We start from the raw sequence: 15,070 nt of genomic DNA on the forward strand, positions 1-15,070 counted from the left end.
TGCTTGATGGGACTATAGTTTCTTCGTGTAACTTTCACTGCATCGCAGTAGTGACTAGTGCTTCCCTCCATATCCGAATTTTTCGAGCATGAAAAGAAAACTTAATAACAAACATATTTGAGTGAGGTGGTATCCAGTCTTTTCATTCTTAATTAGAAATCTTAGAAACACCTTTTGTAGCTATTATGTATAACAACATACCAACTATAATCTCACATCGTGAACATGCCTAATATTATTCACATCGTGAATTCTGAAATATAAAAGTTTGGGGCAATTTTTAAAAAATGTAATAGTAATATTTTGGCCCAAAACTAGCTATTGAGCTGGTTTTGGGATTTGAAATTTGGGATTTGAGATTTTGCCAAAATATAGACAAAATCTATGATCAAATATGTATTTATAAAATAAGACCCAAATTTATTTTTACAAAATATACCACAAAACGTCCTTGGAAGTCGGTACAGTTTCCAAGTTCAAAATAACAACTTAGAATTCAGTGACAATACGAAATGGAGAAAGTGAAAAAGCTATCGCCATTCAGACTCTCCTCTCTACTTCGCCAGCAAAAGGATCCCAAAATCGCCCTTCAACTGTTCCTCAATCCTAATCCCAGCCATGGAACAAACCACACAACTAAACCCATTCGCTATTCTCCCGCCAGCTATGATCTCATCATTTGCAAACTTGGCAGAGCCAAACTCTTCAACGAAATGGAACAAATACTCGATAAATTAAGGCATGACACTCGTATTTCTCCTAAAGAAGTCATTTTCTGCAATGTTATTTCATTCTACGGAAGAGCCCATTTACCCGAAAAGGCTCTACATATGTTCACCGAAATACCTTCTTTTCGCTGCCCAAGAAGTATAAAATCTGTGAATAGCTTGTTGAATGCACTTTTAGTTTGTAAAGAGTATGCAAAGATCGCTGAAATATTGAAGAACTTTGAAAGTTATGGAACCCCAGATGTGTGTACGTTTAATATACTGATGAATGCGAGTTGTTTGTGTGGCGATTTGGATAGAGCACGCGAAGTGTTCGCCGAAATGCAAAAGAGAGGAGTTCAGCCAAATGTGGTCACTTTCGGGACGCTGATTAATGGGCTTTGCGTGAACCAGGAGTTGAACGAGGCGTTTAGGATGAAAAAGATGATGGAGAGGAATTTCAAGTTGAAGCCTAATGCTTTTGTGTATGTCGCGTTGATTAAAGGACTTTGTATGGCTGATAATTTGGATTCTGCTGTTGAGCTGAAGGAGGAGATGTTGAAAAAGAAAGTGGAGTTGGATTCAGCTGTATATTCTACTTTGATTAGTGCATACTTCAGGGTCGGTCGAAAGGAAGAAGTATATGGTTTGTTGACAGAGATGGAAAAGAATGGTTGCAAATGTGACACAGTTACTTTCAATGCATTAATGCACGGTTATTGTCAGGAGAAAGATTTCGATTCTGCGTTTAGAGTTCTGGATGAGATGGAAGGGAAGGGGTGTAAACCCGATGTAGTTAGTTGCAATGTGATACTTCGGGGCCTTTGTAATGATGGGAAATTGAGAGAAGCAAGTGAACTATTGGATGATATGCCGAGACGAAGGTGTAAACCCGATGTGGTTAGTTATAGGATATATTTCGATGGGCTATGTAAAGCGATGCAGTTTAAGGAAGCTGCAGTTATTTTGGATGAGATGATTTTCAAAGGATATATTCCTCGTGATACAAGTTTAAATAAATTATTCCACGGGTTAATTCAAGAAGGAGATAAGGAATCATTGCTGAGAGCTCTGAATAAAATGGCCTCTGTAAATTGTATTAGTCAAGAAGTGTGGGAAATAATGATTTCAATGATGTGCCAACAAGATAACTTGTCTAATGCATCTGGTCTTGTACGAATGCTAGTGATGGAGTAAACAAATTCTCCTTGTAATGGTTAAACACACCTTGTAGATGTGCATCTCACATATTTAACTCCCAAATTCATCTTGTCTGTGTCCAAACAACTTTGAAATATAACAATGATATATGCTTAAGCTTACTTTTTCTGCTCATAAGCATGCTGTCTTCGTTTCATTTCTCCATAACTTTTTATCCATAGCTGTTAGGTATATTTTTAGAGTATACTCTCACCAGCTATGGAACTTGTTTCTAAATGTTTAGCCCGTATCTGGATACAGAAGGCTGTAATGGTCAAGATTCTCCTTGCCTCAAGTTAAATTGTATCTACTAAAAGCTGCAAAAACTTAAGATTGATCTTACATTTAACTTTTCTTCTCTTGAGACCTGTTTTTTTTTTTTGGTGCGTGTGTGTATGGAATTGATCATCTGAATCATACAAACACTGTGGATGCACATGAAGGACAATCAAACTTGGTCCACTGTGCTGGATTAATTCCGACTCTTTGTATTTTGATTAAGTCATAAGCAGCAACATAAATTTGTTTGCATTTGTATGTGAGTTACTCAGGGTATGAATCCACAAATGTCAAATGTTGTGCAAGCTGTAAGCATGAAGTAAAAATGCTATGAGATGGGAACAGAGTGGTTTCAGTTGATTGCATATCTTACGTTTTGCTGCGCTGGTTGTGCTTAGTCTTTATAACCGGCAGGCGGCAGCTAGGGAAAAACTAGGAGATTACCACGAATATTTGAAGGAGATTACCACCTTCTCCTTCAAATATTCAGCTTCGTTGATCTTCACTTCTGGCTTGAGTTTGACTAGGTCTGATGCAGGGAAGAAATAGATTCACTTTTAATACCATTGTACCTAGGAAAGTGATATGTGTTTCATTTGATAAATTTAATGAACTCGACAAGTCTATGCAGAAGTGTTCAAAAGAGACCAGGTTTGGAGCAGCAGATACTTAATCTAAGCACTCTGAAGTCTGATCCACGTATTATCGAGTTAGCTACTTAACTCTGCTGCCAAGATTTGCACGGAAAACTAATTAGCTACCACCTGCTGACACCAGTTGGAAAAAGTTCATAATCAATAAAATATATCCAAATACTAGTGTACTGCTTGCGCTTCATGAAAATAAATTAATATATGAATCCATAATTTTATAAAATAAGGTTAATCTTTACTTACCAAACATCTTTTCGTTATCTACTATTTTCATGATTCCTTTAATACACTATATATAAAATTATTTGATAGATATGTAAAAAAATTCTTTCGTCACTGGAGAGAATGTGAACCACTCGGAGCTACTTATGACCTGTCACAACCAGAACATTCGTCTCAACTTTCTTTTTTCAGTTTGCTATCTACACCATCTGCTGCTCTCTTAAGCTCATGAATAATTACTTCAATGACCATTAATTGTTCTTCCCTTGACAACTTATTTGTTGAATAAAAATGATAAAATAGAAATTCATGAACATACAATGTTAAACTATCAAATGGGATATCAACATATACATTCCACGTACTGAATATGTATGCAGAAGAGTTATTTTCATCACTTTAACTTCTGTTGATATTTAAATATTCAGCACAAAAACCTACAACACTTCTTATGAGGACATTCCTTAAAACTTGACCAACAGGACGTTATAGTTATTGATTTTCACTGGGATTCATGAAGGATTGCTGGTTTAAAAGTTTTTAATTCGAAAATTCTACTCACTTTTTATCAAAAATTTCTTTGCCAGAAAAATTTGCAATGTAACAATTCTAAAGCAGATCAGTTTTTCTTCTTTGAAATAAAGCATAGTAATGTACATTATAAAGGATAAAACTTATTCATAAATCAAAAGAAATCCCGTTTTTAGTTTCAATTTTTTTTCCATAAAAGAGTCGCTAGTTTTCTCAACGGCCGAGAGATTCAAATACTTTTTTTGTGAAAAGTAAATAGTGTTCTGTCACAGTTCGCAGATCCAAAAGCGAATCATTAAACCGATAACTTCTAAAGCCATTCACATTGCAAACACAAAGTACTAACAAACTCTGGAAATAACAAAATGTCAATGTACCGGTAAAGTTGTATGCATAATTTTGTAGTTTTCTCAATCTCCAATGTCTCGGTTGAATGCTTAAAGGATAAGATTGATTGATAAATCAAGGTGAGTGTCACAACCCGGAATTTCCACCGTCGGGACTGTGATGGCACCTAACACTCCACTTGCTAGGCAAGTCGACGCTAGAGAATTATTAAGTCAATCCTTATTCAATTCAGTAAATAACAACAAATAAGCTAAAATGAAATACAACGAGTGCGGAATGATATAAAAACTTCATTAATTACTACTACCCGGATCTGGAGTCACAATTCACGAACTTCTAGGATTTACTACAAGTAAAGTCCGAAAGAAATACAACTATTTGAACGAAAGAAATAGGAAAAAAATAAAAAGATAGACGGGAACTTCAAGGTCTGCGAACGCCAACAGATCTACCTTGAGTCTCCGATGAACCAGTCCGAGCTGCTACGCCTCTCGATCAGCTGGGACCAATACCAAAATTTGCACAGGAAGTGCAGAGTGCAGTATCAGTACAACCGATACTGGTAAGTGTCGAGCCTAACCTCGACGAAGTAGTGACGAGGCTATGACAAGACACCCACATAATAAACCTGTGCAATTTAATACTATATGTACAAATAACAGCTAAACATGTACTATTAGGAGGGGTAACATGCTGAAGGGAATACGAGATAGAAAACTACAGCAGAATGGTAACTTGAACAGCCAATATACTATGAACCAATAAGAACAAGTAAACACAGTAAAGGAAATAAAATGTACGGCATCACCCTTCATGCTTTTACCCTCAACCTCACCATAAAATCAATAGAAATGACACGGCATCACCCTTCGTGCATTAACTCTCATACATGACACGACATCACCCTCGTGTATTAACACTCACAATATGGCACGACATCACCTTTCGTGCATCAACACTCACAATATGGCACGACATCACCCTTCGTGCATTAACACTCACAATATGCCACGACATCATCCTTCATGCATTAACACTCTCACTTACCACATAACAATGAACACGTAATAGCAGGGAGATAGAATCAACAAGAACAAGCCTTATTTCAACAATGGTTCCACAATACCAATCTCAACCTTAGAGTCAATACTCAATTATCACAAAAGCCCGTAAACACGATAAGAACGATCAATTTAGTAAGTAAGTAGTCTAAACATGGATAACAAGATCAAAGTAAGCAATAAACTATAAGGAACAAGTTCCACCCACATGCTTTAACCCGACAATAACGCATAAGTACTCGTCACATCACATATACATTGTACCCAACATCTAAATATATAGCAAATAGGAAAATAAGTCCTAATCTCTCGAGTCAAGGTTAACCACGATATTTACCTCGCTCCAAAGATCCACTCAAAGCTCAATCACAACTTTGCCTTTCAAACGAGCCTCCGAACCAATAGAATCTAGCAAATTACCAACCAAACGATTCAAATTAAGCCTTAGGAACTACCCTCAATTGCAAAGAATTCAATTTAGGTCATTATTAAAAAAGTCAACAAAAGTCAATTCCCGGGCCCGGGTATGTAATTTGTTTTGGAATCCGACCTCAATTTGAGGTCTAAATCCCTAATTTCGACCCATAGCCCCCAATTCCACCATGAAAACTTTAGATTTTAGGTTGAAATCTTAGGAAAAGTAGTGAAAGATTGAAAGAAATTAGTTTAAAATCACTTACCAATGATTTGGGGAAGCAAAGTTCTTTGAAAAATCGTCTCTTGTGTTTATATGTTTGAAAATTTGAAGAATGAATCAAAAATCCCGTATAAGTCATCTTTTGTTCAGCTGCAGTTATCGCATTTGCGAGCGAACCCGCAAATGCAATAATTTCTTTGCAAATGTGAAAGTGCCCTAGGCCTGCTGTCATTGCAAATGCGAACAAGTGTTCACAAATGCGGATAAGAGAGGATCGCAAATGCGACTTAAACTTCGCAAATGCGAAGGTCCACCCCTGCCCATTGCTCGCAAATGCGATAGTCCCTTCGCAAATGCGAGGCTCGCATTTGTGAGCCAAATCTCGCAAATGCAAAATCTGCAGGTCTGATGCACCAACTATGATTTTCTAAGTTCAATTCACTCCGTAACCTATCCGAAACTCACGTGAGCCCTCGGGGCTCCAAACCAACTATGGACACAAGTCTAAATACATCATACGAATTCGCTCGCACGATCCAATCGCCAAAATAACACCTAAAACTATGAATTGAACACCAAATCAAATAAAATTTTTAAGAAAATTTTGAAACTTCTATATTAACAACCGGATGTCCGAATCACGTCAAACCAACTCCGTTTCTCACAAAATTTGACAGACAAGTCATAAATATAGTATTGGACCTATATAGGATTCCAAAACCAAAATACGAACCCGTTATCCAAAAAGTCAAGTTTTGGTCAAACATTTCAAATTCATTAAGGCTTTAACTTTCATATTTCGACAAAGTCCGATATCTCGGGTTAGGGACTTTCGAATTCGATTCCGGGCAAACGCCCAAGTCCCATATCACGATACGGACCCATCAGGACCGTCAAAACATGAATTCATATCTGTTTGCTCAAAACGTTGACCGAAGTCAACTCAAATGGATTTTTAAGGCGAAAATTTCATATTTTCTCAGTTTTTAACATAAAAGCTTTCACGGGAAAAATGCCCGGACTGTGCATGTAAATCGAGGAAGGCTCGAATGAGGTATTTAAGGTTTCATAGCGCAGAATTATATTCTAAAACATAAGACGGGTCATCACATTGAGAATTTTTACTCTCTTTTGAAAAAGAATAATTATAGAAAATGAAAAGTCTATATCTAAGTGTCCACTTCTTTAATTGAATAATAAACAAAAAATTATGAGACACCTAATTTTTTCTAAGAATGACAAAAAATAAAAAGTTCAGAATGAAAATTAAATCTGTATCTTCATGACAATATGTAGGTCGTAATATGCGACTCATTGCATTTCACCACTTGAGCAACTCTCATATTATGAAGAAGACATCTTTGTTCGCCCTTTTTCTTTACGCTCTTGAGATGCCTAACTGCCTTGGCTACCTTCCGACCTTAAAAATCGGTAATACTCTTGATAAATCTTTTACCAAATCATTCTTTCTTCTGATTTTATGTTTCTTATTATTACGAGTATTCACAACATGCAGATCCTTTAGAAGCCTTCACAATTAGTATGGATGGAACTTAAATTTACGCTCCATAAGCGGTTGGCCCTTTCTTCAATTTTGTAACTCTTCATGCAGTTCCTGAATATGAAGAGTCAATTATAGGACGGAATAGAGAAAGAACAAAAAGAGGATAACAGGGAAAAATCACCAAATTTAGAATTTTTAAGCACAATGTAGTGTAAAAGTTATGGATTTTGTTGAAGTTTGGAAGTCGCAATGGGAAATAAAGTATTCCCTATGTTCACTTTAATTTGTCCAGTATTCTAAAAATAGATTTTTACTTTTACTTGTCATTTTTAACATATCAGGAAAAAATAATTTCTTTTTTTCTGTTATACCCACAATATTTGTTATACCCACAATATTAATTACTCATTTCAAATCATTTTTTCAAATCTATTAAAAATATACATTAATTAATATGGGTATCATGGTAAGTTATGCACTTCATTTATTATTTTTTAATAGGTGTATAAAGTTTATAGTGGACAAGTAAAAGTGAACGGATAGAATACTCTACGAACTTGGAATAAAGTTCGAAATTATTTGAAGAAGGAACAACGTGTGAAAGAAAGAGTAATACTCATTGGGCAGAAGTATAACAGTCTTGGTGTAGTGCAACATAATGCACAATATCCTAACATTGAGAGAAGTCACCGAATAGGTGAGAGAGAGAGAAGTGGAAAAAGAGGTGTCTTTTGGTTTTTGAAAGAAGTGGCTTTTGGAATTTCTTAAAGCAAAAGCAAAGCTTTACACCTTATTTATTATAAATAAATATCCTTTTAAAAAATTATTTTTTATAGCTATCTTTTAGGCTTTATAGCAAATTATGTATTTATGGTCACTTCCTACCGTTAAGCCATTAAATACGCTGTGTAATATTTTTCTCTCTCCTACTTTCTATTCTTTCTCTCACAATACCACCGCACAATATACAACTTCAGAAACCAGAACTCTCTCCACTCTCTCTCTCTCTCTCTCTCTCAATGTCAGTCTCTTCCCCATGAATACAACCACGATTCTCAACTGATTCATCTCCATTTTCTCTCTCAATTTTCAAAATTGATTGCTCCAAAAAGTTGTGATAAGTGTTAAAGTTGTTAGATTTTCGCTGGTAGCTTGCTTCTTCTGTATCTCTTTCCTTTTTATTTTTAAAATTAATCACCATTGTTATGCTTTCACTAAAAAATTCAAAATTTCATCTCCAATGGCTGATTCAACAACTCACATGAGGGTTACCCGAGGTATACCTACCAAAGCACTCAATTTCGAAGGGCGATCTTTCGATTTGCAAATTACTCAAGCGGAACATGTATTTGCAGGTTCAACAACAAATACAGTTGCAGAAAAGTGAACAAAAATACTCAATGACACATTGAAACAAGCCCAATTTGAAAAATTTCCGAAAGAATCAACACTTCATGATGAGGAAAAGAGAAAAAACTTATGGATGATGATTCAGGGGTTAAGGGAAAAGAGGTCGATACAGGAATTATCTCGGAAACACTGATCGAAAAGATAACTGTAGATGTATTTATATGTATTTTAGTCCGCATACAGTGATTATTACCTTCTACACTGTTTTTCTCTTCTTGTATGTTGAAGTATTTATATGTATTCAATAGTGTCAACACTGATTTGTACTTATTACAGTGACTTTTGACTGTTGTATTTAGATGTATTTGGATGTATATTGTTCTAGCTTTAGTTATGTATACCAACTAAGTGTTCTCATCAGCATTCTCAAGCCAACTGTATTCTGCTATATTTAGAACAACAGTCATTGTCATATCTCTCATTTTTTGTGGTAATTATCAATACATTATGTTTGTAAATCATAAATGAGTTATATATTCCAAATATATGTATTCATGTATATTTTCAATCATTTATTTTATCTTTTTAATTTTTGTTGTATGCAGGAAATAAAACTCTTTGTTAAACACCCGCCTATTGTATCACCACATATCAGTTCCTACACTAACACAGACATAGTCTTCGACCTCAAAGAGAAGCTTACTCTAGAGCAGTACCAATTATTTTATAATACTTGTGTTGGAAGTTTCCTCGATATGAAGCACTGTGAGGTTCAACATCAATTGTTCAGGTGCTTCAAGGTTCTGCAGTTGGAATAAAGCCACGATGATTCATTTTCAATATATGTAAATGGTACAAAATTATGCTTTTCAATCAGGGAGTTTGCGGTAGTTACTGGTCTCAATTGTGTTAGTGACGCTGAAGATTTTCAGTTTAACACAAAGAAGCCTAACAGGATTGTGGATACATACTTTGGCGGTGCAAAGAATGACAAGAAGAAAGATTTGTTGAAGTGCTTTGATAACAAGAATTGGGGTTATGGCAACGATGGGGATGCTATAAATAGGTTTGTTGTATTTCATACATACTTTCATATTATCCTCCGAGAAAAACTGCACAACCATCCCAAGATTACATTTTGACTTGGTCGAGAACGGGAGATATTCTGATTATCCATGGGGTAAGAATGCATTCCAGGTCCTTATAAGATCTATTAGCAAGAAGATGGATTCTCAGAAGAAGTACTACAGGATAACTGGGATGCCTCTTGCTATGCAAGTATGGTTTTACGAGTGTTGTTCAAAGGTTGACCCCAAAATTGTACTCCGAGTTGATAACCGGATGCCCAGAACACTCAATTGAAAATCCACAGTCAACTAGCCAACTTATGCTTACTTGATGAACAGCATGTTCAATGACCAAGGAAACGTGGTAAGTTACTATTATTTAATTGACTGATATTTTAGTCAACATATATTTCTGTTAGTAAAAACAGTGTTAGAGTTTTTAATCAAATACAGTTGCATACATCATACATCAATGTCTCTGTTTTCATAATTAAATCAAATACAGTAGAATACATAATACAATGTTGAAACTAAAAATTAAATATAGTTGCATTCATAATACATCAATGTCTATGTTTTCATAAGTAAACTGAATACAGTTGAATACACAACACATTACTAAAATTAAAATTAAATACAGTTGTATACATCAGACATCAATGTCACTGTTTTTCTGTTTTCCTGGAATACATTAGAATATATAATACAGTTTATAGCTACACATTTAATTTAATTTTATTTACAATACAACTGAATATATGTATAAAGAAAATTGCCCATATACATAAAGCATAATTCATTAGTAATCATACAGCAAGTGTGATTTACATTGAGTGTGTTTCTATTTTTAGATAAAATACAACAATATTCAACCAAACGCTACAAATTGTTATTCAGGTTCCTCCGGATGGCGTTGATGTAGAGAAAAGTCCTATTCATTCAGACAACAATGAAGATGATTCTGATGACTTTAGTCCAACATCGCCTCTTCATCCTAAAAAGAAACATGATGCAATTGGTTCATCTTCATCACCACCTCACAAAAAGCACAAACAGTAGTTAAGTGATCCCTCAATTGCAGATAGTCCAATTCCACATGTGCTTGCAATACCTCAAACCAATTTTCCTCCTACTGATAAAATTGAATTCAAGGAAACTGCATTGAGTGTTAAGAAGCCAGTTGATTCTAAATCTGATGATTTGTTTGCTTTGAGGCAGGATCTAAATTCATTCAAAGATTATGTAAGTATTGTTAAAACATATTCAACCTTACAGTTTATGTATTAACTTTCATATCTGTTTCTAACCCATCTATAATTGTTTTTGTATTTATTAGATGATGGGTGAGTTTACTTCTCTTCGAACATTGATCAATGAAAATTTAAAAATCTTTTTGAACATGCTTAAGCCAATCAGAATACAGAAAGGGTTTACCAAATAAAGAAATATACTGGGAGACATGATGTCACGACCCAAAATCTCACCAGTCGTGATGAAGCCTATCTCAATACTAGGCAAGTCCAAAATCTTAATAAACCACCATATCTTTTAAATTTAAAAACAAAATAATTAAATTTAGCAGAAGAAATCTCACAAATACAAATATAACACTCCCAAAACCCGGTGTCACTGAGTACATGAGCATCTAATATGAATACAATATCTGACTGATAAAAACACTGTTTGAAAGTATAGAACAGTACAATAACTGAAGGAAAGAGAGACAAAGTCAGCGAACGCCAGGCAGCTACCCTAATAGTCTCCAACTGGTAACACCCTGAGGTCTAACAGCCACCGTGTCCGGAAGTATATGGATCTGCACACAAGGTGCAGAGTATAGTATGAGTACAACCAACTCAATAAGTAACAAGACTAACCTCTGGGCTGAAAGTAGTGATGAGCTCCGCAGTTACAGTCCAATATAAATAATGGTACAAAATATAGGCATGCTTTTAAGTTCAACAATTAAACTCAGTACAATAGATCAATACAACATGATATGAGGAATATGACATCCCAGTAGAAAGACCTCATGTAAATACTGGTCACAAATTATTCGATCACTCGGTACAGTTTATGGCCAATCCAACCCAGGGGTGTTCCAACCCGTATATATATATAACACATCGACTGACAGTCAGTCACTCAGTACCGTATAAGGCCAATGCAGCCCTGGGGTAATTTATCCCCAAATGTAAATGATACAGACAAGATCCATGTCCAGGTAAATTTATTACAATACAAATAAGTAAGGCAAGTCCATGCCCTAGGAAAATCCATCCCGTATATATATATATATATATATATATATATATATATATATATATATATATATATATATATATATATATAATCAGTAAGTAAGGAAAGTTCATGCCGTGGGAAGTCCATTCCAAATATATATAATCATCTACGCTCACTATGGGTGTGTACAGACTCCGGAGGGGCTCCTTCAGCCCAAGCGTAACACAAAGCCAATACGGCCTACTGCAGGTGAGCAGTCCCGATCCGTATAATAACAAAGCCTATAGGCCTGCTGCAGGCGGGCAACCCCGATCTATAAAATAGTAAAGCCAATAAGACCTGCTGCAGGCAGGCAGCCCCGATCAATAACAATAATAATGTATAAAGCCATTCTGGCCTGCTGCAGGCGGGCAAGCCCGATCCATTTAATAATAACATATATAAAGCCAATATGGCCTGCAGTGGCGCGCAGCTCGATCCCATAAATATCCTCATAATGGACGTATATGACTAAGTGAGAAATGTACATTTTTTTAAAAATCAATTAATTCAACAGCAACACGACCCTACAGGTCCTAAAATATCGGCACATAGCCTAAACATGATCTTTATTACGAGCCTCAGCTCAATTCCTCTAACACATGCCACATGTTCAAATAATAACATGAATCTTTAATTTTACAACTTCACAGGATTTATTCAAGACACAATTTCTGTGGTGCACGTCTACATGTTCGTCACCTATCGTGTGTGTCACCTCCAAACAATTCATATCATACCAAATTCGGGGATTCATACCCTCAGAACCAAGTTTAGAAGTGTTACTTACCTCAAACCATATAATTCCTTACTCCGCTATGCCTTTGCCTCGTGAATTGGCCTCCAAACCCCTCGAATATAGCCACAATTAATTTGATTCAGTCAATAAAATTTATTAGAATTAATTCCATAAGAAAATACTAATTTTCCATAAAAATCCGAAATTTAGCTAAAACATTCCCCGTCCACATCTCGGAACCCAACAAAAGTTACAAAATCTGGAAGCCCATTCAACCACGAGTCTAACCATACTAATTTTACCAAAATCCGACCTCAACTCGACCTCCAAATCTTCAAATCTTATTTTCAAATCCCTAAGTTCAAACCCCCGATTTACACCTCAAAAACATGTAATCTAGTCGGATTATTCGATGATAATTTAATATTATGGAGTAGAAATGATCACAATTGACTTATCTCAAGTTTTCCTTGAATTCTCTCGCAAAATCGCCCCAAAACCCATGTTTGAAGGTCCAAAAATGGCAAAACTCGGAACCCCTATGTTTTTGTATTGCCCAGGGGTTTTCGCACCCGCGGTGATTTCTTCGCACCTGCAGTCTTCGCACCCACGGCAAAACTCTCGCACCCGCGATGTCCGCTCCTGTGATGATTTCTTCATGCCTGCGGTCTTCGCACCCGCGGCAAAACCCTCGCGCCTGTGGTGTCCGCGCCTGCGATGATTTCTTCGTGCCTGTGGTCTTCGCACCCGCGGAAAAACCTTCGCGCCTGCAATGATTTCTTCACGCTTGCGGTCTTCGCACTCGCGACAAATATTTTCGCACCCGCGGTGCCTGGCCAGCCCATGCATTTCCTCTTCTGCGACTAGTGCCTCTCATCCGCGAGCTCGCACCTGCGGCTCTTTTTTGCGGCAGGTGCGCTCATACATACCAGATGCCCAGCTGCTTCAGCTCCTCCTCCAAATCCAAATTCGATTTGTTAAGCATCCGAACTCACCCGAGCCCCCCCTTCGGGACCTTAACCAAATATACCAACAAGTCCTAAAATATTATACGAACTTAGTCGAGCCTTCAAATCACATCCAATAACACTAAAATCAATCACACATAGATTCAAGCCTACTAAACTTTGAAACTTCCAATTTCTACAAACGACGCCGGAACCTATCAAATTACGTCTGATTGACCTCAAATTTTGCACACAAGTCATAATTGACATAACAGAGGTATTTTAATTTTCAGAATCGGATTCTGACTCCGATATCAAAAAGTCACCCCTGGTCAAACTTTTCGAAAATTCGACTTTTGCCATTTAAAGCCTAATTCCACTACGGACCTCCAAATATTTTTTCGGACACGCTCCTAAGTCCAAAATCATCATACAGAGCTATTGGAATCATTAAAATTCAGATTCGAGGTCATTTACACATAAGTTCATATCCGGTCAATGTTTCTAACTTAAATTTCTAACATGAAATTCATTCTTCCAAGCTAACTCCGAAATACCGTAAAACCAAACCTGACAATTCACACAAGTCATAATACCTCGTAAGAAATTATTCAAGACTTCAAATAGTTGAAAGGAGCATAAATGCTCAAAACGACCGATCGGGTCGTTACAAAATCCCCCACTTAAACATACGTTCGTCCTCGAACGTGCCAAGAGTTGTTTTCAAGCCACGACATCCCTATTTCATCTACCACGCACATACTCGGGGGTGATCCCACGTCACCCTATTCTGTGTAAATTGTATAGGTCTGACAACAGAATCATAATTGAAAATCATTACTTCAGTGTTAGCCCATAAACCTTGGACTTCAATTTCCAACATTCAGAATTTCTTTTCAAGACCCGAATCTCACATCTACATGTTGTATGAGTTCGAACAAGCTGTATCAAGCTATAATCATAACCCCAGATATAATCACTTAACATACTACATAACTCACATGCTCGCAGCACCAGTTTAGATCACATTGACTACTCCAAAGTAACCCGATAATAGTATTAAACCCCATATCAAACAAAACCTCGTTCTAAAACCTTCGTACACTGCTAATAACGAAAGAAACACGCAAAATGTCATAACACCTTATCAGATCGACAAGTCATGGAGCTCTCCCACCCCAATCAGAACCATAATCACTTTCTAAGCCGACCTTCAATATTATCCTCCCTATATACCGTAATCAAACATGATAGTATCCATTCTAGGTCCAATGACCTTATATTATTAAACACAACTATCCCATTGATATGCCACACCAATACAACTCAATCCACAACTGCGCAACCTTGTACCCAAAATAGAAGATGTCTCAAAGTAGAGAACCGTATTGTAAGTTCAACAAGCACCACCACAACTGTAATGCTATAAGCTTATTATATATAGTAGAACTAAGACACACAAATTTAATAACAGTAGCCAGCTCTTCTAGAGCTCACATTAACATCACTCTCACAGACAACTCACGTGCTATAGTATCAATA

At 36.4% G+C, this 15,070-nt stretch overlaps 1 protein-coding gene across 1 annotated transcript; it reads left to right on the forward strand.

Moving 5' to 3' along the window:
• Positions 1-512: 512 nt before the first annotated feature.
• LOC104084870 (putative pentatricopeptide repeat-containing protein At1g53330) lies at positions 513-1,904 on the forward strand. The gene has a single exon (XM_009588825.2). The coding sequence runs from the start codon at positions 513-515 to the stop codon at positions 1,902-1,904; it is 1,392 nt and encodes a 463-aa protein (XP_009587120.1).
• Positions 1,905-15,070: the final 13,166 nt, after the last annotated feature.

This window comes from Nicotiana tomentosiformis, chromosome 6, assembly GCF_000390325.3.
Source record: "Nicotiana tomentosiformis chromosome 6, ASM39032v3, whole genome shotgun sequence".
Classification (NCBI taxonomy): Eukaryota; Viridiplantae; Streptophyta; class Magnoliopsida; order Solanales; family Solanaceae; genus Nicotiana; species Nicotiana tomentosiformis.